Source organism: Carassius auratus, unplaced genomic scaffold, assembly GCF_003368295.1.
Source record: "Carassius auratus strain Wakin unplaced genomic scaffold, ASM336829v1 scaf_tig00008846, whole genome shotgun sequence".
NCBI classification, from domain to species: domain Eukaryota; kingdom Metazoa; phylum Chordata; class Actinopteri; order Cypriniformes; family Cyprinidae; genus Carassius; species Carassius auratus.
The window spans coordinates 85,532-111,802 of record NW_020523980.1 but is presented as its reverse complement, the minus strand read 5'-3'; the positions used below and the strand labels follow the sequence as shown (position 1 = coordinate 111,802).

The window sequence follows — 26,271 nt, the reverse complement described above, 5'->3', positions numbered from 1 at the left end:
TGACAGATTCTCTGAACTATGTGGAATGTTGAAGATCAGGAATGAGAGAAACCTCGCCTCGGAAGATCTTCCCTCACAAAAGCCTTTGTGATTTGACCTTAGACTCTGTTAATGATTACAGCAGAAACTTCTCTAGTTCTACAGGAAGCTGTGAGGGACACTTCAGCTTGACCCCGATGTAGACAGAGCAGACTCATGGAGAACGTGACTGTGTTTGCACGAGATCCTGGAGACCAGAACAGCTCTGCTCACAGCTTTACGAACCCCTTGCAGAATGTGAAAAATGTTAATCCTTTTAAAAGGGATCATGAATATTGCATGTTATTTAGTATTGGTCCTGAACAAGCTCCACATTACAGATGTGTACATTTAATCAAGATAATTCAAATATAACTCACTTTATAAAATTATCTGTTCAGAATTGTACATACCCTGTAAGCATATAATACCGTGTGTGTCATTATGTTTTGTTATAGCGGTTCATGAAGAATCCTCCAGCATCATCTCCATCTCTGACCCTTTCCAACTGTGAGCATGTGATTGTGTGATCCATCTTTACACACAGAGGACAATGAGGGACTCAAACACAACTATTACAAAAGATGAACACATTTCCACATGCTCAAGATGAACAATGCATTAAGTCAGAGTCAAAACAGTGTGAATCAGTTTATGGTGAAATCACACGGTGTTTGGAGCTACTTTATGGACAAGAGTCTGTCCGTCTTTCTGTGTTTATATGTGGAGATACACACTAACTCTTCTCTTCAGAATGTTAGAGGCATGAGCAGCAATGATATTAATCTCACATGATCATCACATTCAGATGTAAACACTACAAACGTTTGTCACTTTTCCTCGAAATCTCGTTTGTGAGCGTTAACGCCATCTAGTGGTTACTGTGTCAATACACACACTGCTCCTGTAAGGTCACGATTTAGTTCTAAACACAGTGCTTCAGAGTTTAGTAATACAGCAGTTTGTGGAGGGTTTGTTCTCTGTTCCAGCATTACAAGAAGCACATTTAGGAATAATCTTTAAACCACCCGAGAACCAGAAGACCACATCACCCACATCAGGTGAGCGTTTCATTCTGTGTATCAGTCATAAACACAATGGAAAACTACAAACACAGACATGAGGTTGTGATGTTTATTGTGTTTCATCTACACGCACAAACATACATTCACTACAGTAAGAGCTCATGCCATACAAAAGAGAGAGAAGTTCAGGAATAATATGATTAATCTACTACAGTAAGAGCAGATCAGCAGTCAAACAGCAGAAGCACACGATGAGCAGCAGCTGATGTGTCTAACACCGGACTTCAGCTGTGGTCAAGCTCACCTGTAGTGACCCTGATGACCCCGGTGACCCTGACAGATAGCTCAGGTGTGTTTGATCAGAGATGCAGCCGAGAACACAGGACCATTCCACCCTAAAGCGATCAGCAGTTACAAATCAACAGACATCATCCATTTTCAATCAAAGCTGGCGATTTCCAGCAAATACGAGCGACAGAAACAAGAGTTCAGCATTAAACGAGCAGCGACACGATTCCGCGACAAACGACGAGATCAGACCGGGATCCGCTTCATAAATCCGGTACCGAGAGAGAGCTCTGCTCCCGCAGTCTCCTGAATCAAACACACCTGGTTCAGATCATCAGATCATCAGTAGAGAGTCCAACACCTGAACCGGGTGTCAGAGAAAGGCTGCGTGTACACTTGGCATTAACATGCGGCCAGTACCCGGATGTTGTCCACACACACATCGAAAAGACGAGTGTAAACGCGCTTGTGATCGTGATGTTATCGTGTCCCGGTTCAGAGGAAGTCGAGGACGCAGTGTGATCAGTTTGAAGTTTAAACCTTGCCCTGTCTGTCGCGAGCTCGCATGTTCATGTCAAGTGTGAACGCATCCGTGCAGTGTTGTGAACCTCTGCTTCGAGTTATTCAGAGCACAGAGAGAGCTTATGACTGCAAAAACCCTCCGAACCCTTTCCTCAAGCGCGTGTAAGCCTTAAATCTGGTCTTGTAGCACACAGACAGCCTGAAGAACAAAACAACAAGCACATGAGCGTAGAACAGCTGCTTCTAATCCATTACATCTACTGTACATGCTAATGTTCTCCTAATGACACACTAGTGCAATTAACTGACAGCTTACTGGGGTTATACGAGATCATTTTACAGACGATCACAAATATTGCTCTTCTAAAACAGCAACGACTAATATTAAACAGAAACATGATGATGTCTGAAGAGCATCTCGGGCACATCCTCAGATCTCCTCGGTCTTCACAAGCTGATGATGAACGTGTGAGCGAACGCTTATTCTGCTGCTGATGAACAGATGATGGTGTTCTTCTACAGTGAGGTGTGTGTTTGTATCTTTAATGGTTTGCTGTGGATCTTCATCCCTGCTCTTCCTCACTGACGCTGTTGGACCGATCCTGAACAAACACACACACGTGACTTAACACACGATCAGACAGTGTTTCTTGTGCATGTGCGATTTCTGTGTGTGTGTGTGTGTGTGTCACCTCCTCCTGATCCTCGTCTGTGTCGTCATCACTAACTACAGGTTTGACTCGCGTTCTTGCGGTTCTCCTGCGTCCTCTGCCGCGCTCTGCACTTCTGTCCTTACGGCTAAGTTTAATCTTCACCTTCATAGATCGAGCTGCACACACACACACACACACACACACGTTATAGAGACACGTGGTCAGTAGTTCCTCTCTGCAGGTGGGCATCCAGCTAGCAGCTAGTTCCACATTTTCATTATGCATATGCATTAATTTGGCTGCCTTAAATAGCTTTGAATGAGTTAGACTGACTCTCTGAATCAGAGCCTTCATCCTCTTCATCTTCCTCACTCTCCTCTCCGTCACTCTCCTCCTCTCTCTCGATCTTCTGACGCAGGCTGGTGAACACTGACTGCAGCACGATAGAGTCCTCATAGATCTGACACACACACGAGAGAGTAAATACATCTATGTGTGTGTGTGTATGCATAAGTGAGTGGTTGTGTGGTGTGAGTGAGTGTGTGTGTATATGAGTGTGTGTGTGAGTGTGCCTAACCAGTGATCGCTCCAGGTTGAGGGTCTGAGAGAGAGAGTGAGTGTCTGTGTGTGTGTGTGTGTGTGTGTGTGTGCTAGGGCTGTCAAAAAATTTGATCTACGTTGCATTAGAATTTTAGGTGTCCTTTAAGGAGGCAGCTTTAAGGCCCGCCCCGAGTATACTTCACATTCCACGTTTCTGTTCCGTCACACACACAGCTTCGTCCGCACAGCTTTCAGAAGACGGATGAGCTGGACACGCAGTACCACTTCTGTCATCATTCACCTCGTGCATGTGCTGTTGTACACGCACCGTCCGCATGCAGGCACTTTTTGAGACCACGTGGACGGATGCGCGGTGACGACTAAAATTACATAATACAGTAGGTCAAATTATACTTTGGCCTTTATCAGTGGCGCACGAGATGCAATGAAAATAGTGTCATTGCATTATAATTTGTTTGTTAACATACAGTTGAAGCAACTAGATGCAGAGCTGCTGCGATGTTCACTCAAAATATTGCAGAAATAGAGAATGTGGAGAAGATCTTGTTTACTTCAAAACTGAAACCAAGCCATTCACACAGAACGTCTCCGGTTACTATCGTAACCTCGGTTCCCTGAGAGGAGGGACCCTACCTTCTCTGAAATCTTATTTGCTAACACCAGCTGGGGGCAGCTGGCCAATTGACGCATGCAAATACTGACAGGTTCGCAGGCAGTATAAATTGCATGGGTGCGAATATTACGTCAGAATCACGACTGAACACTAGCACAGCTGATCAAACAGCGACCATGGCGGCTTACGTAATGTCTCGTTCCCGTCTCTCAGGGAACCGAGGTTATGATAGTCTCGGCCGGAGAGTGAAATTACAGTCGCCAGGCCCGAAACATCGTTCACCGAAAACGCATGTAGGTCTCCAATGCGCTTTGCCGAGGCGAGAGGAAGAAGAGCAAGAAGTCTTCAGTCGAGGCTAAGGGTTTGAACAGCGGTAGAGATAGGGCCCTCAAAACTAGAGCTAAATCCCATGGCGGCACGAGGGCGGCCATGAAGGACACAATCTCCTCACTCCCCTGAGAAAACTGATTACCAGAGCATGCTTGCCGAGCGATTGCCCGTCAACCAAAGAATGAAAAGCAGCAAAAGCGGCCACATACACCTTCAGCATGGACAGCAAACTCCAGCAGTCCATTCTCTGCTGTAGAAAGCATAAAACATCTGACACGGAACAGGTCCCCGGGTCAATATGAATGTCATTGCACCATTTTGTGAAAACTCCCCACTTCAGAGCATAGAGGCGTCTTGTAGATGGTGCGCGAGCCTCCGTAAGTGTGTTCAGCACCTGTGAGTGCAGAGCGTCCTGCTCCTTTATGGTCCCCGCAGTGGCCACACAAGAAGGTTCCACAGCTCGGAGCTGGGGTGCCATGTTGTGCCATTTGCTTGAGACAGCAGGTCCTTCCTGAGGGGGATTTGCCATGGGGGAGCCCTCACTAACTCTCTCAGGTCCACGAACCAGGGCCGATTTGGCCAGTTCAGGGGCACAAGTATAACTGACACTCTCTCCTCCCTGATTTTGCACAAAACCATAGACAGAATCTTCACCGGAGGACACGCGTAAAGCCTGGCTTCCGGCCAGCGCGATGTCAGAGCATCTCCCAGTAGAGGGGAGTGAGATAGCGTGAAGAACGTCTGACAGTGCGTGTTCTTGCTTGTGGCAAACAAATCCACTTCCACCCTCCCAAATCGGTCCAAAATCATTTGAACTGACCCTGGGTGAAGCCCCCACTCTCCTTGAGGAATCCCGTTCCTCGAAAGCATGTCTGCTCCACGCTTCAGGATACCGGGAATGTGCGCCGCTCTTATGCAGAGAAAGTGTCGGTCCACCCACAACAGGAGACTGCTTGTTTGAATAGAGAGAGAATGTGCTCCTGAGAAAGATGGGCTCGCATCGCCATCGAGTCCAAACATACTCCCAGATATGTTATAGTTTGACTCGGTAAAAACATGCTCTTCTGTATATTCACACGCAGTCCAAGGGTATCCAGATGGCGGAGCAGTGTTTCCACGTGACTGATTAGCACATCTCTTGAGTGGGCTAAAATCAGCCAATCTTCCAAATAATTCAAGATACGCATTCTGCTCGATCTGAGGGGAGAAAGCGCTGCGTCCACACACTTTGAAAATGTGCGGGCGGCCGGGGCCAGGGCCAGGCCAAATGGAAGCACTGAATACTGATAAGCCGTGCCTTCGAAAACAAACCCGAGGAAACGCCTGTGGTGCGTCGCTAATTGAATATGGAAGTACGCATAATTTAGATCCACTGAGGCAAACCAGTCCCCAGGCTGTATTTGTGTCAAGGTCTGTTTCAGTGTTGTCATTCTGAATGCGCGTTTGTGAAGTGCTCGGTTGATGGGTCTCAGTCCTCCATCCTTCTTTGGCATCACAAAGTAGCGGCTGTAAAAAACGCTTTTCTGCTCGCTCGGAGGGACACGCTCTATCGCTCCTTTCTCAAGCAGACTGAGAACTTCCGGTCTCAGAATTGAATGATGAAGACTGGAGTGAGCGACGAGGCATCACGTCTCGGAGAAACGCTCTGTGACCGAATCCACGGTGTCACCAAAGAGGCCGGAAGGAGTGACTGAAATGTTTAAAAGCGTTCTGTGGTCCGCGTCCTTCAGGTCAGCTAGGGTAAGCCATAGGTGCCTGTAAAGGATGACCATGAACCCCATAGAACGGCCGATGGTTTGAGCGGAGCGCTTGGTAGCCATCAGCACGAGATCAGTTGCCGTGCGCAGATCCCTGATGACGTCAGCATCAACCACGCCACCATTGATGGATTGAAGTAGCTTCGCCTGGAACAACTGGAGAATCTGGAGAATCCCCTGCAGCAGCATAGGCTTTGTCCGCCTGGTGGGCTGTGAACCTGCACGGCTTGGAGAGCAGGCTGCGCTCCGAACCAGATGCTGAGGAAGACGGACACACGTGCGCAGCAACGGTCTCCTCGAATATGGCCTGTGTGGCAGAGTGGGTGCACGGTGGTTGGGGTGCAGCCCACGACTTCACCACGTGCTCATGTACGTCTGGGAAGAATGGGGTTCTTCTCCTCAATGCGGCCTGACCGTGGCTCGACTGGAGGAACCACAACTCCAGTTTACTTTTCACAGGCTCATCAGGTGCGTTCCAGGTGAGGTCCAGCTCCGTGATGGCCTTGCCGAGGATCCTGACGAGCTCCTCCTGGAGGACTGCAGGGCCCTCGTGGTCGGGGCGGTCTGACTGATTTGCCCAATCCTTCTCTGACGCAGAGAGTGGCATGGAGTCGTCTTCCTCACCAGCTCCGAAGGCGACGAAGTCTGCGTTTCACGCATTTTCTAGAGAGCGATATCTTCTATCACCCTAGCACTCGCGTCTCGCACAACAGAGTCCCATGTTTAGAAAGCCATGTAAAATTAAGGTGGGTTCAGTTTTTTTCAAAAACATATCTTGAGACTTTATGGTGGGTTTTTCCCATCACACTTTATTTCATTTTAAAAATAATTTTTCACAGTCATATTTTCTTATGCTTTGAATAAACGTGCATTTGTAATATTTTGCCCAATGCGCCCTCTTGTGGCCTCAGAAGAGAAGCCAAAAGCTTTTCTTCCCCCTTACTGAAATTATGCATTTTATATTTGAATATAATTCATATATAATATAATAAATTTTATTTGCAAATTCAAATTTAATTTTTCAGCCATTTTGACAGCCCTAGTGTGTGTGTGTGTGTCTAACCAGTGATCCCTCCAGGTTGAAGGTCTGAGCGTGTGTGTGTGTGTGTGTGTGTGTGAGAGTGTGTGTGTGTGAGTGTGTGTCTAACCAGTGATCCCTCCAGGTTGAAGGTCTGAGCGTGTGTGTGTGTGTGTGTGTGTGTGTGTGTGTGAGTGTGTGTCTAACCAGTGATCCCTCCAGGTTGAAGGTCTGAGCGTGTGTGTGTGTGTGTGTGTGTGTGAGTGTGTGTGTGTGTGTGTGTGAGTGTGTGTCTAACCAGTGATCCCTCCAGGTTGAAGGTCTGAGCGTGTGTGTGTGTGTGTGTGTGTGTGTGTGTGTGTGAGTGTGTGTGTGTCTAACCAGTGATCCCTCCAGGTTGAAGGTCTGAGCGTGTGTGTATGTGTGTGTGTGTGAGTGTGTGTGTGTGTGTGTGAGTGTGTGTGTCTAACCAGTGATCCCTCCAGGTTGAAGGTCTGAGCGTGTGTGTATGTGTGTGTGTGTGAGTGTGTGTGTGTGTGTGTGTGTGTGTGTGTCTAACCAGTGATCCCTCCAGGTTGAAGGTCTGAGCGTGTGTGTGTGTGTGTGTGTGTGTGTGTGTGAGTGTGTGTGTGTCTAACCAGTGATCCCTCCAGGTTGAAGGTCTGAGCGTGTGTGTATGTGTGTGTGTGTGAGTGTGTGTGTGTGTGTGTGAGTGTGTGTGTCTAACCAGTGATCCCTCCAGGTTGAAGGTCTGAGCGTGTGTGTGTGTGTGTGTGTGAGTGTGTGTGTCTAACCAGTGATCCCTCCAGGTTGAAGGTCTGAGCGTGTGTGTGTGTGTGTGTGTGTGTGTGTGTGTCTAACCAGTGATCCCTCCAGGTTGAAGGTCTGAGCGTGTGTGTGTGTGTGTGTGTGTGTGTGTGTGTGTGTGTGTGTCTAACCAGTGATCCCTCCAGGTTGAAGGTCTGAGCGTTCTGGCACAGCAGCATCACGTCTCTCTCCAGGTCGCTGAGGCTGCGGTATCGATGGCTCCTGATGCGCTCCTGCTCACACACAGAAGACAGAGGACTGAAACCTGAGCTCACAGACGCTGACTGTGTTCACGGATCTAGTGCTACTTCCTGGACACACTCACCTTGATCTTCCTGAAGTCCACAGGTTTGCGGATCAGCTCGTAGTACTCGGGCAGTTCCTTGCGTGACGGCAGCTGGATGAACACCTCACTTAGCTGACGGCCGTTACTAACATTCAGAACAGCACCAGACACACACACACACACATCAGTCACGGAGGATCAGTGAGGAATAATTCATACACTTGATGCCTGTTTGACCTCTGACCCATCCTCCAGACCTTGACCGCTGACTCTGACCAGTCCCTGAGAAAACACCGTCTCTAATAAACCTGCAGCATCTCCAGCTCTAACTAACACTCAATATCATGAACCACATCCCCGTTCAGCTCCTAGCGTCCTAAACATCTGAACATCATGGACCCTGAGAGGGACACACAAACCTGTTCACCAAGAACATCTGAAGAACCCACAGAACTTTATCACATCCCAGAACTGGCTTCTACTGTTCTCAACCACATTTGGACACTCACTTCTCCTTATATTTAATCACAGCGTCCACAATCTTCTTCATCTTCTTGGTGAGCGACGGAGGGTTGGGCGAAAGCTTCTCAGACGGGGGACGACCTCGTTTCTTCTGTCTTTTACTGTCGTCGTCTCTCTCTCGTCCCCCACGAGCACCTGAAGTGGACGGGATGGCGTCCGGATCCCGATCACGCCTCCTCTTCCGAGTGGTTTTCTTGTGCCGCACCTCCTCCTCGATCTCCTCCAGGGTCCCGTCCTCGATCGCCTGAGAACAGAGGGATGGATCAGGATCCAGCAGAGGATGATGGGTGAGAGAATGAAGCGTCTCTGACCTTCAGCCACTGTTTCTCTGTGAGTGAATCGCTGTAATCCACCTCCTTCCTCTGACGCGAGCCGCGGCCGAACATCTTCTCCTCCTCTTCCTCACAGGTGAGTCTTTCCACCTCAGCGTCGTCTTTCATGATCCACGTGGGCAGCTCGTCCTCCTCCATCAGACGAGGCTTTCGCTTCGGATTGCGTGCTTCCTCGCGGCGGCGATCCAGATCCATTCGCTGCGCAGAAGCAAAGAGATATTTGAGTTGATCTGGATCAAGTGCTGATCTGAATGTGTTACAGAAAACACAAGCAAGAGAAAGTGAAAGGAGACCATGAACTGGTCAAACTCGTCTTCACTCCTGGCGATCATCTGATTCACGGTCTCATCGTCCGGCACCTCGTCCTCTTCCTGACGGAGAAACAGACAAACAGCAAGCCATCAGAAGAGGATTAGAAGCACAGAAGTGATTCATGACCACGTTTACATGAACACAGAAAATAAGGTCTTGATTCTTCACAGTTAGCAGGATAATCCTACAGTATTTACATGCTAATAACATTCTCTCGCTAAATACTGGAGATGCTCTTATTATTATCAGATCACCTTAACGCTATAAAACTAAGTTATTATTAGTGCTTGTCACGATATATAAACATTTTGACTTCAATACGATACCGGACTCAAATATCTCGATACTAGTACTGAACCCATACCATGACAAAAATTACAAAAAGAAAAGAAAGAAATCTCTCACTTGACCAGTGTTCCTGTCCTGCTTTTTGAGCATTTCGTCCCCCTTAAAAAAACAAACAAGATCACATGCCAGTGTCAGCACACAGCCTCGGTGGAGATCTGTGTTAGCTTACAGCAGGAGCTAGCGGCGGGAAATATGACCCAAATATTATTCAACACTAGCAGTCATTTGATCTCACAATAACAATTTATATCATGATATAGTCATTTTTGTTATTAAGAATAACATTGTGCAAGTAACAAACAAAAGGACAAATACAATAAAACAAAGACAGTGTTTTTAGGGAAAGGGCTTTCAAGAAAGAGATGATGGAGAAACTGAAGTCATCAAAATGTAAAAGTAAAGCACTGCATAGTCTTCACTGTATCAATCAAACATTCATACATGTGTCCTTATTAAAGCTAGTAAAGTTAGTCAAGATTAGCGAGTGATTTTCTATTTTTCTTGATTATCATTGTAGAGACAGACAGGAATATTAGAGTACTGTCACTTTAAGAGCTCCACGCACCCAATTTATTGATACACACGTGTTTTCTTTCTCAGCCGTTTATGTTTATTTCAGTCATAAACCAAGATGATTGTGTGTGTTTGACCATTTAAAGAGATCTGAATCTGCGATCGCATGCTGGACTTTCGGACACGCCAGTTGTTTTTCAAGGTTTATTGCGCTTAAGTCTTCTTAACATCAAGCTCGTCCCGCGCTTTATTTTCTCATTCATGCAGGTTTCTTACTCGCTCCTAAACTCTCTAAGTTTAAGCAGCGATATATAGATCACTCAGGAAATAAAGCTCTTATTAAACCGCTGTTGTTCTTAAAGTATTAGTGAAATCAGGAATCGCACCATTAAAAAAAAAAAAAGTAGGGGATTGCGAAATCTTTTCAGTTCCGGTATATTGTGCAGCACTAGTTATTAAATGTATGCACAAATCCAGCGTCACAAACCCTTAAACGCATGAGAATAGTGATTAATTCTCACTTCTCCTCATGTGAGACGAATCTCCTCCAGAATGTGTGCTTGACCGATGTCTTAAAGCTTTTAGAAACACGTTTGGATGGATGTGAAAAATACTGTGCTACAGCTGATATTCTGGATAATTATTCTGGATAATATCATACGGCACCAGCCTCATTCATGACGCCTTTGTTAATAAAACAAGAGCAAATTATGAATGTATGTAATATTGGAATATTCTCATTCACGTAAATGTGGTCAACGTAGAGCCCAAAGAGACTCCTGACCTCGTCCTGCTCCTCGTGCTCCAGAATGGCCTGCAGAAACGCTCGGCGCTCGTGACTGGACGACTTCTGGTCGAACATGCCGGCCTGGATCACCTTCTGGTCCACGTTCAGCTTGTATTTAGCGGCCGCCAGGATCTTCTCCTCGACGCTGTTGACGGTACAGAGCCGCAGAACCCTCACCTCGTTCTGCTGACCGATGCGGTGCGCTCGATCCTGCGCCTGGAGGTCCTGCAGACCGAGAGCATCAGAACCACGCAGGACAAACATCGTCCAGCTGATGATGAAGATGAAGATGATGATGGGTACCTGATGAGGGTTCCAGTCGCTGTCAAATATGATGACGGTGTCTGCGCTCTGCAGGTTCAGGCCCAGTCCTCCGGCTCTGGTGCTCAGCAGGAATATAAAGTACTGAGAGGCCGGATCATTGAAGGTTTTCAGCAACATCCCACGATCCTCTGCTTTAGTCGTGCCTAAAACACACAAACACATACTGAGCCAAAGACCATTTCTATCACTAGTCTTCTGTCGCTTCTGAAGAAAGTGGATCTGCTGTGATGGCGTCGATAGAGTCGGGCTCTTGTCTCGTCACCTCGGCTGTAAACTATCTCTCTATATGAGGACAGTTCTTCTGGAATCCCAGCTCCTCACTAACTATTCTGATCTCCTGATCTCCTGATCTCCTGATCTGAGGGACGAGATCATCAAGAACAATAATAATCATAATCATGCTATACTTCACAAACTACAGACAGAGAAACACAAGCTCACCGTCCAGACGCAGGTATTTAAAGCTGCGGTAAGCGAAATAATCCTCCATTATGGTCATCAGAGACGTCATTTGGCAGAAGAGCAGTACTTTGTGATTGGACGCTCGTAATTTGGGCAAAATACGATCCAGCACCTCAAACTTCCCCGAGGCGCGGTATAAATCAGGCCTGCAGGTCAGACATGAAGCAAAGGTTTATGTCTAATGTGTTTCACAGATAATTCTACAGCATTTCTAATGCTCACCCCTGAACGATTCCTCCTGAGAAACCCAGATGCTCAGAAAACGACTCCTGAAAAGCAGAAGGTGTCAGATTCAGCGACACAAGAAACGAAGGACGTTCAGCAGATGATAAACACCACGACAGAAACACTAACACACCTCGATCTGCTGGAACATGTACGGATGATTGCAGATCTTCCTCAGCTGCATGATGGTGTTCATCAGAGTCTTAGTGCCGCCTTTACCCTGAAACACACACACACATAATCACACACACAAACTTATCCTGAAACACACACACACACATTTACACAGTCTGAATCTTCACGAGGGTAAAGAGCTGCTGGGACGTCTGTGACTCACCAGACTGTTCTCATGATCTCCACACACACACACACACACACACACACACACACACACACCTTCTTGTCCTTCTCTGAGCCGTCGGTCAGCAGCACTCCTTTGGCCTGCATGTGTCTGTACAGGACCCTCTGCAGCGCAGACATGTCACACTTGATCACGTACTCCACCTGCACATGGACAGAACGTGGGCATAAATCTATCCGAGGCCATGACACAGACACTGACCGCAGTCCAGCTCACCTTCTCAGGCAGCTGCGCTTCCACTTCCTTCTTCAGCCGGCGTAACAGGAAGGGGCGGAGCACCTTGTGCAGACGACGGATGATCAGGATGGTCTCCTCCTCATTCAGATCCACCTGAGAGACACAGCAGTCACGTCTCATTCCATCCTAGTTCATTTTTCATCACAATGAAGTGAACATAGGGGTACATTTTAATTCATTTCACTACTTTGCTTTGAATGGTTGCCTGTAAAGGGCTGCGCTCGCAACGCCAGGATCATGGGTTCGATTATAATAATAATAATACATTTCATTTGTAAGCGCTTTTCTAAGTACTCAAAGACACTTTACAGAAAATTGTAAAACAAATGTAGCAACATAGAAAAATTGTAAAGCAGAAGTAACAGAATAGAAAATAAAACACACAATAAAATTAAACATTAAAAGCAATTTTAAAAAGATTAGTTTTTGTCAAGATTTTGAATTTTGGCAAGTCAGTGCAGTCACGGATTTTTAGGGGTAGAGAGTTCCAGAGGGTTGGGGCAGCAGCAGAGAAGGCTCTGTCCCCTCAGGTTCGGTGCTTGGTCCTGGGAGGTAGAGTCGAGAAGTTTGCATTAGAAGAGCGGAGGCAACGAGATGGGTTGTGGCGGTGGAGCAGGTCAGTGAGGTAGGAAGGGGCCTGGTTATAGAGGGCTTTATGAGTGAGGAGAAGGATTTTGAATTGAATTTGTTGTGGCACCGGGAGCCAATGAAGGTTCTTAAGGACTGGAGTGATGTGGTCGCGGGTGCAAGTGTGGGTGAGTAGACGAGCAGCAGAGTTCTGAATGTATTGAAGTTTGTTTAAGCTTTTCAATGTTGTGCCATACAGGATGCTGTTACAGAAGTCGATTCTGGAGGTGATGAAGGCGTGGATGAGGGTTTCAGCAGCTGAGAACGAGAGTGAAGGACGGAGTCGGGCAATGTTTTTTAAATGAAAAAAGGCAGTTCTGGTGATTTGTTTTATGTGCGGATCAAAGGAGAAGTTATTGTCAAAGATGACTCAGAGGTTGCGACTGTGAAGGGATGGAAACAGGGTGGAGTTGTCGACAGTGAGAGAGAAACTGTGAGTGGCCTTGGTGATGGATTTGGGACCGATGATGATCATGTCTGTTTTTTCACAGTTAAGTTGAAGGAAATGAATGTGCATCCAGGATTTAATGTCAATGAGGCAGTTGGAGATAGTGGAGTGGGTAAAGGAGGTAATGGATTTAGTAGAGATTTAAAGCTGAACATCATCGGTGTAACAGTGAAAGTTTAGACCATGGTGGCGAATGATGTTGCCAAGGGGAAGCAGATATAATATGAAAAGGAGAGGGCCAAGCACCGAACCCTGGGGGACACCTTGGGACAGCAGAGCAGTGGAGGAGGTACAGTTGTTAATGTGAATGAACTGTTGTCTGTCGGTGAGATACGATTTGAGCCAGGAAAGGGCGGTGCCAGTGATGTTGAGGGAAGATTCGAGGCGGGAAAGAAGAATGGAGTGGTTTATAGGGTCAAAAGCTGCTGTGAGATCCAGGAGGATGAGAATAGTGAGATAACCAGCATCAGCAGAGAGGAGGATGTCATTGGTGACTTTAAGGAGGGCTGTTTCAGTGCTGTGTTGCGAACGAAAGCCAGATTGAAAAGGTTCAAACCGGTCATTTGAGCAGAGGTGGGTTTTGAGTTGTTTGGCAACAGTGCGTTCCAGTATCTTTGACAGAAAAGGGAGATTAGAGATGGGCTGAAAGTTTGACATGATGTCGGGGTTTAGTCCAGGTTTTTTAAGAATGGGAGTAACAGCAGCCAGTTTGAGTGAAGGGGGAATTGAGCCAGTGCTGAGAGAGGAGTTAATGATTCCAGTAATGAGTGAGGAAATAGCTGGTAGACAGTTCTTGACAAGATATGATGGGATGGGGTCCAGGACACAAGTAGATGTTTTCATTCCAGTTATGATTTTGGACAGCTCCCCTACCGACACAGGTGAGAACTGAGACAGGGACAGAAAAGTGAAGGGCAGGAGCAAGTGATAGGATGGGAGTACAGACAGTATTGACAGAGGAAGAGGAAAGGTTGTTATAAATGGTGTCAATTTTGGTCTGAAAAAATTAAAGAAAAGCGTTGCATTTCAGTTGTGAAAGAGTTGGTGGTAGTATCACTGGGTTTGAGAAGTTTATTTACAGTTGAGAAAAGAGCCTTGTGGTTGGAGGAACCAGAGTGTATGAGGTGTGAGTAGTAAGTGGATCGGGCAGTTTTGAGAGCTTCTTTATACTGCTCGAGGTAATCTGTATATGCTTGAAAATGAACAGATAAATTGGTTTTCCTATGAAGCCTTTCAAACTGACACTTTCGTGATTGGCAGGAAATGCATGAATTGATAAAAATGTATAATCTGACTGAATGCAATGAAAATTGTTTTGGATAAGATCGCCTGCAAAACATGTGAAAGTAAAGTAAATATCAGGTTACATCTTCAAGGATGATAACTACATCATTTATATAACTATACGTTTTAATAATGACCCTAATTATTCCACACTAAACGATAACCATGATAACCAACCAATCAGAATTAAAGAGCTTGGGCATTTAAAGCAGTAGATGACAAAACAACAGCACGCTTAAAATAAACCTAGTGTCGGTCAAAATAATTATCATTACAGTTCCTGGAGTGAAGAGGCCTTAACGGTCAATTCCTGAGCGATGACTACCTTCAGCTTTTCTCTGTTCATTTTCTAGACAAATAATCATGTTATAATGCACATTTCTGAAAGTCTGATTCATCCTTATAAGAAGAAAGATGCTAACACACTAACACAAGCATGATTAGCATCCATGTTTTTAATCGTTTGTGTCTGTGTGTGATAACGGCTCCGTGTCAGAGATGTGTCCTCAGACGGACCTTCTCTCCGGTCATGGCGAAGGGTGCGTTGAACCACTGCTCAAACGTGCTGCAGCTCTTGAAGATGGTGGGCAGCAGGAAGTTGAGCAGCGCCCAGAGCTCGGGCAGCTTGTTCTGCAGCGGTGTCCCGGTCAGCAGCACGCGCCGCGGCGCCAGGTAATGTGTGTTCAGCACCTGCGTCAGCTTACAGTGATGGTTCTTCATGCGATGGCCTTCGTCCACGATCATGTACTTCCAGCGAATCTGTGTCAGGTGACAGGATCTCATCAGTGCGTCTGGACGAGGTCACAGGTCAAAGGTGACCACACAGAGGAACACGTTACCTTGGCCAGCACATGCTTGTCTTTGATGATGTATTCGTACGTGGTGATCAGCACGTTGAACTTGCCGCTGCGCAGCTGTGGGACGAAGGCTCTTCTAGCAGCAGGAGATCCCTGAACACACACCATCACATGATCAAACCAGCGCTTGGGTTCGTGGGAAGCTACGAGATCAACTCTAGTGGTCAACCGATATATCGCCGATATTTTGCATTTTTCAAATATCGGCATTGGCTGATGAGTTTTTCTGCGTGACGGCCGGTCCGTGTGAATTGAATGTTTAAACTTTAAACTTGTGGTTTCAAATTAGCTACGCTTTATGGACACAAGCTTCCCAGAATAATGAGTGCTTACTTTTTAAATATATTTTTATTAAATATTTATTTGTGAAAAATACTTTGTTTATTTTACACATTTATTTTTTAATCCATTGTCGAATCATTTAGAATTTCTTAAATATTAATAACATTTTTTTTTTTACAAAATTATAATAGCCTTTATATCAGCTATCAACCCCCTGCTTTCCAAGATATTCGCTGTCAAAAAAACAATATCGGTTGACCACTACTACTGACTACACTAAAACGGCTTAAAGTAACTGTGAAATTGAATATTTACTTCCTTAAAACAAAGTGACTCAAATATGAGGAGCATCATCATGAGTGTCACGTAAGATTCGCACAACACAGGCACAATATAAACTTAAGTAGAGCTACTTTACAGCTGAGCTCATTTCATGAACAATGAATTATACAACATTAACTGTTATTTTCATGTTTATTTACATGAAATCTGTATTGTATAAAGTGCTATAGAAATAAATATGACTTGGCATAAGCTGTATTATCACATGGGCTCAAGCAGAAGTGAAATACAGCCAGTTTAGTCACTCGCCAACACAGATTCATGTTTACTCCACTACAGTACATCAGATCACGTCTCTGTGTGTCTCACCTTGTAGGAGACTTTGACGACAGACGGCGCCCACTTATCAAACTCATAGACCCAGTTGGACAGAGTCCTGTCAGAGAATCACAGTGTTCATCAAACACACAGAGAAGAATGAAAGCTGATATAAAAACAGGCTGAGCGACTGACGAGAGCGGCACGATGATGAGGTAGGGTCCGTTCAGACGCTTGTTCTCCATCAGGTACGTGATGAGCGCGATGGTTTGGATGGTTTTGCCCAAACCCATCTCATCCGCCAGGATCCCGTTCAGATTGTTGTTATAGAGAGACACCAGCCACTCCAGACCCTTGATCTGTGGAGAAACAATCACAGCATACATTCAGCGTGTCTTGTGTATACCAGTCGTTAAATGTCTGGTAAGAACGCCGAATGACCTGGTATTGCTTGAGTTGACCGTTGATTAGCAAAGACGACTGTTTGTCCACCCGCTCAGTGACCGCATGAGCCACGGCGTAATAAGACTGTAACCCACGAGCAAACACTGCGCTGCCGTACTCATCATCCACATCCTGTTTAGCATGCCTGCAAAGACACACACACACACATCAGAGACATGAGACACACACACATCAGAGACATGAGACACACACACACACACACACACACACACACATCAGAGACATGAGACACACACACACATCAGAGACATGAGACACACACACACACACATCAGAGACATGAGACACACGCACACATACATAAGAGACATGAGACACACACGCACACATCAGAGACATGAGACACACACACACACACACATCAGAGACATGAGACACACACACACACACACACACATCAGAGACATGAGACACACACGCACACACACATCAGAGACATGAGACACAAACACACATCAGAGACATGAGACACGCACACACACATAAGAGACATGAGAGACACGCACACATCAGAGACATGAGACACACACACACACACACACACACACATCAGAGACATGAGACACACACACACACACATCAGAAACATGAGACACACACGCACACACACATCAGAGACATGAGACACACACACACACACACACATCAGAGACATGAGACACACACACACACACATCAGAAACATGAGACACACACGCACACACACATCAGAGACATGAGACACACACATCAGAGACATGAGACACACACATCAGAGACATGAGACACACACGCACACACACATCAGAGACATGAGACACACACGCACACATCAGAGACATGAGACACACACACACATCAGAGACATGAGACACACACACACACACATCAGAGACATGAGACACACACACATCAGAGACATGAGACACACACGCACACACACACAAACACACATCAGGAACATGAGACACACACACGTCAGAGACATGAGAGACACAGGCACACAAACACACGTCAGAGACACGAGACACACACACACACACACATCAGAGACATGAGACACACACACACACTTCAGAGACATGAGACACACACGCACACACACATCAGAGACATGAGACACACACGCACACACATCAGAGACATGAGACACACACACACATCAGAGACATGAGACACACACACACACACACACATCAGAGACATGAGACACACACACACACACACATCAGAGACATGAGACACACACACACACACACATCAGAGACATGAGACACACACACACACACACATCAGAGACATGAGACACACACATACACATCAGAGACATGAGACACACACGCACACACACATCAGAGACATGAGACACACACGCACACACATCAGAGACATGAGACACACACACACATCAGAGACATGAGACATACACATGCACACACACATCAGAGACATGAGACACACACACACACATCAGAGACATGAGATACACTCACAAACACATCAGAGACATAAGACACACATGCACACACACAAACACACAACAGAGACATGAGACACACACACACAATAGGAACATGAGACACACACACACACACAAAGACATGAGAGACACAGGCACAAAAACACATGTCAGAGACATGAGACAGACACACACACACACACACACACACACACACATCAGAGACATGACACACACACACACACACATCAGAGACATGACACACACACACACATCAGAGACATGAGACACACGCACACACACTTCAGAGACATGAGACACACACACACACACACATCAGAGACATGACACACACACACACACACACACACACATCAGAGACATGAGACACACACGCACACACACTTCAGAGACATGAGACACACACACACACACATCAGAGACATGAGACACACACGCACACACACATCTGAGACATGAGACACACGCACACACACATCAGAGACATGAGACACACGCACACACACATCAGAGACATGAGACACACACGCACACACACATCAGAGACATGAGACACACACACACACATCAGAAACATGAGACACACACACACATCAGAGACATGAGATACACTCACAAACACATCAGAGACATAAGACACACATGCATACACACAAACACACAACAGAGACATGAGACACACACACACAAACACACAATAGGAACATGAGACACACACACACACACACACACACACACATCAGAGACATGAGACACACACACACACACACACACATCAGAGACATGAGACACACACACACATCAGAGACATGAGACACACACACACATCAGAGACATGAGACACACACGCACACACACATCAGAGACATGAGACACACACGCACACACACATCAGAGACATGACACACACGCACACACATCAGAGACATGAGACACACACGCACACACACATCAGAGACATGACACACACACACACACATCAGAGACATGACACACACACACACACATCAGAGACATGAGAGACACAGGCACACAAACACACGTCAGAGACATGAGACACACACACACACACATCAAAGACATGAGACACACACACGCACACACACAAACACATCAGAGACATGAAACACACACACACATCAGAGACATGAGAGACACAGGCACACAAACACGTCAGAGACATGAGACACACACACACACACACAAACACATCAGAGACATGAAATACACACACACACACACATCAGAGACATGAGACACACACACACACACACATCAGAGACATGAGAGACACACACATACACACACACACACACACACACACACACATGAGACGTGAGGCACACACATCAGAGACATGAGACACACACACACACATCAGAATCATGAGACACACACACATCAGAGACTTGAGACACACGCACACATCAGAGACATGAGACACACGCACACATCAGAGACATGAGACACACACACACATCAGAGACATGAGACACACACACACACAAAGAGACATGAGACACACATACACACATCAGAGACATGAGAGACACACACACATCAGAGACATGTGACAAACACACACACACACACACACATCAGAGACATGAGACACATACTCACACACACATCAGAGACATGAGACACACACTCACACACACATCAGAGACACGAGACACACACACACACACATCAGAGACATGAGACACACACATCAGAGACAGAGACACACACATAGGTTCAGACTGCAGTGCTGAGAGTGTATGAAGAGCCTGTAAATGCTGATGATTGCAGTGAGGCTCCAGCTGCAGCAGATGTGCGTCAGGTGTGTGTGAGTTTGTCCTACTCTATAATGTGACGGGCGTCCACTTCAGACACGTCCTCACTGTCCGGGTCAGGAATCTTCTTCTTCTCTTCTGCAGGAGTTTGTGACTGCATCAGCTGAGGAGCTTCCTCATCCTCTTCCTGTCAGGAAACAATCATAGAAGGTATTTAATGAATCTTGTTCTCTCAGTTTAATCTGGTATGGTCAGAAAGCAGCTGTAGGAACCTCATCCTCCTCCGACCCAGAATCCTCGCTGTCTGACCGCGGAGCAACTTCGTAACTGAAGAGAGAGAGAGAGAGAGAGTGGAGATGATTGAATCATTAGCAGCACAGATGATCAACTGTCCTCTTACCCAGGGTTCATCTCCAGCCACGTGTCCAGCTGTCCAGCTTTAGGAGCGTCCACTCCAGTCAGAATCTTCCCACTGTCCACGTGGATCACCTTCACTGGAAGATCACTCATCTGACTCGTCTCATCCAGAGGCTGCAAACATCATCATCCTCATCATCATCCTCATCATCATCATCATCCTCATCATCCTCATCATCATCATCATCCTCATCCTCATCCTCATCCTCATCAGAGCCTCATATAGATCAGTGCAGCAGACTTCCACAACTTTCCTGAAATATTGGATATTGTGACGCTGCACCCACCTCTCCATCGGGTCCCAGGGCCCCCGACTGGCCCTCTGCGTTCTCCAGCTTCTTCTTCTTCCTCTTCTTCTTCTTCTTCTCTTTCAGGGCCTGCACAGCTTTATGAGCGCGGACCAGCTCCGTCAGATTAGCCACGTACTCATCCGTCTGCTGCAGCAGATACGCCAGACGCTTGTCCTTCTTCTGGTCAATCAGCTTCCTGTAACCCTCCTCATCCTCAGCCTACAGCACAAACACACACAACAGCTACACACCTGACCTCAGGTAAGTGTACGAGTGTGAGTGTGTGTGTGTGTGTGCAAGTGTGAGCGTGAGTGTGTGTGTGTGTGTGTGTGAGTGTTTGTGCATGGTAGTGTTTCTGTGTGATAATGTTTGTGAGTGTCAGAGTGTGTGAGTGTGTGTGTGTGTGTGTGAGTGTTTGTGCGTGAGGGAGTGCAAGTGTGAGGGTGGGTGTGTGTGTGTGTGTGTGTGTGTGTGTAATTGTTTGTGTGAGTGTGTGTGTGTGTGTGTGTACCATCAGGCGTCTCATTCGCTCTTTCTCGATGCGCTCGTTCTCTTTCTTCTGCTCGCGCTCAGTGTTGGCGTGGTATGTGGCCACAGCTTTGGTCAGTTTCTGGATCTTTGCGGTGATGGACCGATGGTACTCCTTAAAGTCTTTGGCGTGCTGCAGGATGCTGTTGAGATATTCCTGCAGAGCAATGAATCATGGGAATTATCAGAGTGACTGAAGTGTGCTCCAAACGTCTGAGAACACTTGTGGAAATGTTTATTTTCCATTCTCCTGTAATTAATAAATAAACAAATATTTCATACTAATCATATGATCAGCATCACAATAGGAGTGAGCAGCTGAACTGCAGAAGGAAGAGTGAGAATCAGTCACCAACTAAACCTGATCATCGTGTTCTTCAGCGGGACCTGAGATGATCCACAGAGCATCTTCAGCTTCACTGGAAGAACAACATGATCTCTGATCTTCTGTTTGATCGCTTAGAAACAAATAGAGCCCCTTTTTCAAAATATTGTGTTTTTTTACATCATAACTTTTCCTTTAAAATCATAAAATGATCTTCTTATTTGTAGGTTTAAATGAGATTTTGAATCCCAGATTCCAGTGTGCTCTCAGACGTTTGGAGGAATCAGAGATCCGCTGTGAATGTGCTAGAGCTGCTTGCCTGGTGTTTCTGCCTGCGTTTGCGTTCCTGTTCGATCTTCTGCTGTTTCTCTAGTTTCTCTGTGATTCGCGCCTCACGTAAGGACTGTCTCTTGTTGCGCTTGTAGCCCTTTGAGTCCAGGGAGGTTTCTAAGGCCGTGTCGCGTCTCATGCAAACCACCACCTCCTGACGCAGCTGTGAAGACAGACGGATGAACATCAGAGCGCTATAGCAGAGGACGTTCAACAGATGCACTGAGGAGGTGGACTGATGTGGATCACAGCGTTAGTCCGGGTTCATCACCTGTCTCTGGAAGTTGAGCAGTCGGAGTGCTTTGAGCTCAATCGTGGCTTTGGTGCGCAGATCTCCAGCCAGAGACCCTGGAAGATTCTCCAGCTCCTGAATACGGTGAGTGATACGAGCTTCCAGTCTGCAGAGAGACAAAGCATCAGACGTCCTGGAACCACTCACTGAACATCAGAGTGACACATCAAACAACACAAACGAGACCATCTGTGCCTGAAAAACGTGTTTGTTGGAGGATTTTTTTTTAAAGCCACTGAACTTCAGGCTCAGGGAACCGGCTGATTCTTGAACTATTACCAGCAATCATGAATGAGTCTTTACGGTTAAACTGTACATTTCAACTATTTCATAGTGATTAGGAATCCAAGTCCTAGTATTCAGAACAGACCATGGAGAAAATCACTTCAGTGCAGATTCACTAGGAACAAACCTCTACAAGCCTAACTTCTTTTGGTTGAGAGGAGGCTGGTTTGACAAACAGCAGAAGCTGTGTCCTGAGGAGATCATTGGTTTTCTCACGTCCATCACTGCCTGCGGTTCTGTGACTCACCGGTACTCTCTCTCCTGCAGGATCTCCACCGGATCCAGACCGCAGGGCTTCTGAACCGGTGTGATGCGGTTCTGCTTCTGGTGCAGCGGCACCATGGTGCTGGGTTGAGACGGATGGGCCAGGTGTCCTGGAGACTGGGTCTGGGGCGGCATGACCGGAGACGCAGCGGGCGGCACAGACGGTGGCGCGGGAGAGGGACGTCCAGTGGGCTGCGGCGGCATCAGCTTCTGAGGAGCGTTCGAGGGGGTCGCTGCATTGACCAGAGGACCTGCCACACAGACACACATCATCACAGACTGCTTCACCATTCAGAAGAACGTTACCGGAAGAAGTACAGCCAGCACACGCTGCACGGATGCGCTCTCACCTTCAGGCCATGGTTTCGGGGGCCCGTTGTGGTTCTGGCCCTGAACACCAGCTGGGACTCCAGAAGGTCCAGGAGGAGGCATGTTGGGTCCCACTAACCCTGTGGAGCAACCGAAACAAACTAACCCTTTACTAAAGTCACCACAGACGAGCGCAGCGCCGCACCTCCACTCCATCAGTGCTGAGCATCATTCAGAAGAGAAGCCAGGAATACACTTCAGTCTGAACTAGGAGCGAGATACGCACAGAACCCAACTGTGAATTTAAGGACTGGTTGTTTGACTGCGTTGAAATTCTTTTGAACTTTCAGTCAGTTCATCTTCCTGTCATTACAGTTTAACATCCTGTGTGACCAATTTAATTCAATTCAACTGAAACCAAACAACTAAATTCTGAATTTTGCCCAACCCTGCACTCCATAACCAATTAAACATTACAATACGTACCTTGTCATCAGAGAATGAAATCCCATCATCAGTAATTGATTTAAACTATCAGCACCAGCATGAAGCGCTCAGATACAGGTGTGATAGATGAAGTGTGACGGGTGTCTGCTCACCATGTCCTCGGCTGAAGCCGGCGCTCGCTCCTCCGGCTGGAGACGGACCCTGGGGCATCCCTGGCATGGGACGCTTGCCCTGCACCGCCATCTGCAGGTGTTCTGGGAGCGGCTGCCCGCGCGCCAGCATCTTATAGGCCATGATCTGCGCTCGCAGCTGGTGCAGCTGGCTCTGGTTGAAGGGTGTCGGAGCGGAGGAGCCGCTGGAGCCCGGGGCCACACTTTGGCTTCCCGGACGGTTCTGCTGCGAGAGGGTCTGGCCGTCCACACCGTCCAGCGAGGCAGAGCTGGAGCCAGAGGTGGACAGGAGAGGACCTGACGGAGGCCCGCTGGCGGACACAGGACTGGACACGTGCTCTGAAGAGCCCAGCGGAGACGGGTATCCTGCAGGAGACAGAAACAACACTTCAGTCAAACAGTAAATCATCATCCTGTCGGTGACGGAACAGACCGCAGCGCTTCTCAAATGCTGAGTCTCATGCAGCACAGTAAAGCATTAACTGAATGCACAAATTAAAATGCAACTAGGGACCCGAAAACTGACATCAGTCAGAGTCTCCCTTTGTCTGCTGATGGTGAAGGCTGTGAAGTGTTACCTTGCGAGTGCTGGTCCATCGGGCTCCCTGGACGGGTCATCCCACTGTGACCGGCCCTCATCGGAACCACCTTCATCTGACTGAAGCGAGCGTCTTCTGGAAGGTTCTCCTCCACTGGCTGTAGGACAAATACAGACATTAATAGAGATATGAGCTCATCTACTGGGTTTAGGGTTGGGTCAGACCTCCACCTTGTGCATCTGGTGCAGACTCTCCTGGCTGTATCCCACAGACGCTTGCGGAGGAAAGGAGAGTCCTGTGGAAGTGGCTGGTCCAGGACTGGGGCCCATCATGCTGTGTGAGGATCCAGGGGACAGTCCGGACCCCAGCACGGCCCCTGGAGATGGACCTGGACCAGGCGAGGGCCCCGGACAGGGTGTGCCTCCTAACGAGGGCTCCGGGGTGGACATGCCACAGACTCAGCCTGCATTCAAGGTTCGGGAAAGAACATCTGTGCCCATTAAAATCTTTTTAATTTATGTACATTATTTATATGGCGTCCAAAACTGTTTTGAATCTAAATTTCTCTGTGATGCTTCACAACATGATCCAGCTGAAGAAGTGAATTACAGACGCATTCACATAACATCACCTTAACAGCAGGTCCTGCATCTTTCACCTGTTAATTAATTTATTTTATTTTTTCATATCATTTTAAATTTTATTTTATATATATATGAAAAATATATAAAATAGTTATCATATATTTCATATATATATATATATATATATATATATATATGAAAATATATGATAACTATTTTACTCAAGAAAACTGCCCATTTTGAGATTGTGTTAGGTTTCCATGACTTTTCCGGGCCTCAGATTCAGAACCACCATTTCTAATGTCTCTGTGTGGTCCAGGTCTTCTGTGATGCATGATGATGCTGATAATGATGAAATATGATTCTGCAGATCAACTCATCCCTGCCTCTGGAAACATCTAACAGCGGCTCGTTATGGGAAAATAAGGCATGCATGAACATCTGACAGGAGAATAAAATGTCGCCCCGCTCGCGCCGCTGCAGTGGTCCTCCGCGCGTCATCCGCCGCCTTTGATCTCGCATCGCATCGCATCGCTGCAGCGCGACGGACATCATGACGCGCGAGGCGGACAGACAGACTGCTGTGCTGTGCTCGTGTTCACACTACACAGATCGATAGGATAATAATTCCTTGCGTATTTCATTAGACTTACCCTCGATATAACGAGAGAGGCGGACGCGCTCGAGCTGATGACGGTGCGGTTAATTACCGAGCAGCGCCGCCGACATCCGCTCCGTTCATTCGGTCGATGCTCATGTACGGAGCGCCGCTGCGGACACAGAGATCGAGTGAAAGCGAAAGAGATTACATTTCTAAATTATGAAAAGATATGTTTCATATTATATAAATAATATTTTGTCTTTTGATGTTTTTCTTTAATTATGTATGGTATAGCTGTAACAGCTGATGTTAATTTCTGACCAGAATAAACACATATGTCTACCAACTAAATGAATATCAAAAACCTTGACATAATCATTCTGTAGAGAAATATACAGATACTTTGTATACTGTGTGTAATTTAAATGCATCAGTATTTCTGACTTCATGCTCTTAATCATGTTCAGAGAGACAGATATACATCATCCAAGCTGTGTACGGTGGTGCTGATGGGAAACTGCAGGTTAAAACTGTCCAGCTTGTGTTGTTTTTATCCAGCTGATCTATTGTAAATCTATGGCAGAACAAAAGAGACATGATAAAGCCCAGTATTGTGACCCATACCCAGAACACTGAACAGAACTGAAACACACAGAAAATGACAAACGCTCCGTAACAAAACAAGCAAGTGATACTGAAGGACATTATATATATCTTGAACTTCTTCGGTTCAGGGTCATTGTGTCATGAATGTTAGAGTTACAGTGTTGGGCTCGTTACTCCAGATGT

At 46.6% G+C, this 26,271-nt stretch overlaps 1 protein-coding gene across 2 annotated transcripts; it reads right to left on the bottom strand.

Moving 5' to 3' along the window:
• Positions 1-1,137: 1,137 nt before the first annotated feature.
• On the bottom strand, positions 1,138-24,746 carry smarca4b (SWI/SNF related BAF chromatin remodeling complex subunit ATPase 4b). Of its 2 annotated transcripts, XM_026245341.1 has the most exons (33): positions 24,528-24,746; positions 24,337-24,454; positions 23,741-24,124; positions 23,183-23,281; positions 22,816-23,083; positions 22,263-22,389; positions 21,981-22,154; positions 21,320-21,493; positions 20,806-21,027; positions 20,502-20,632; positions 20,374-20,428; positions 20,170-20,288; positions 16,841-16,988; positions 16,595-16,758; positions 16,451-16,517; positions 15,500-15,610; positions 15,177-15,419; positions 12,281-12,394; positions 12,100-12,207; positions 11,837-11,923; positions 11,701-11,747; positions 11,458-11,624; positions 10,996-11,159; positions 10,690-10,917; positions 9,450-9,491; positions 9,026-9,103; positions 8,712-8,930; positions 8,388-8,644; positions 7,918-8,023; positions 7,724-7,825; positions 2,840-2,966; positions 2,546-2,682; positions 1,138-2,455 (listed from the first exon to the last, which is right to left on the bottom strand). In XM_026245341.1, exons 1-33 carry the CDS (start codon positions 24,744-24,746, stop codon positions 2,417-2,419), a joined length of 4,845 nt encoding a protein of 1,614 aa, XP_026101126.1. In that variant the 3' UTR covers positions 1,138-2,416. The 2 variants fall into 2 exon arrangements, with proteins under 2 accessions (XP_026101126.1, XP_026101128.1); XM_026245343.1 differs by lacking the exon at positions 9,450-9,491.
• Positions 24,747-26,271: the final 1,525 nt, after the last annotated feature.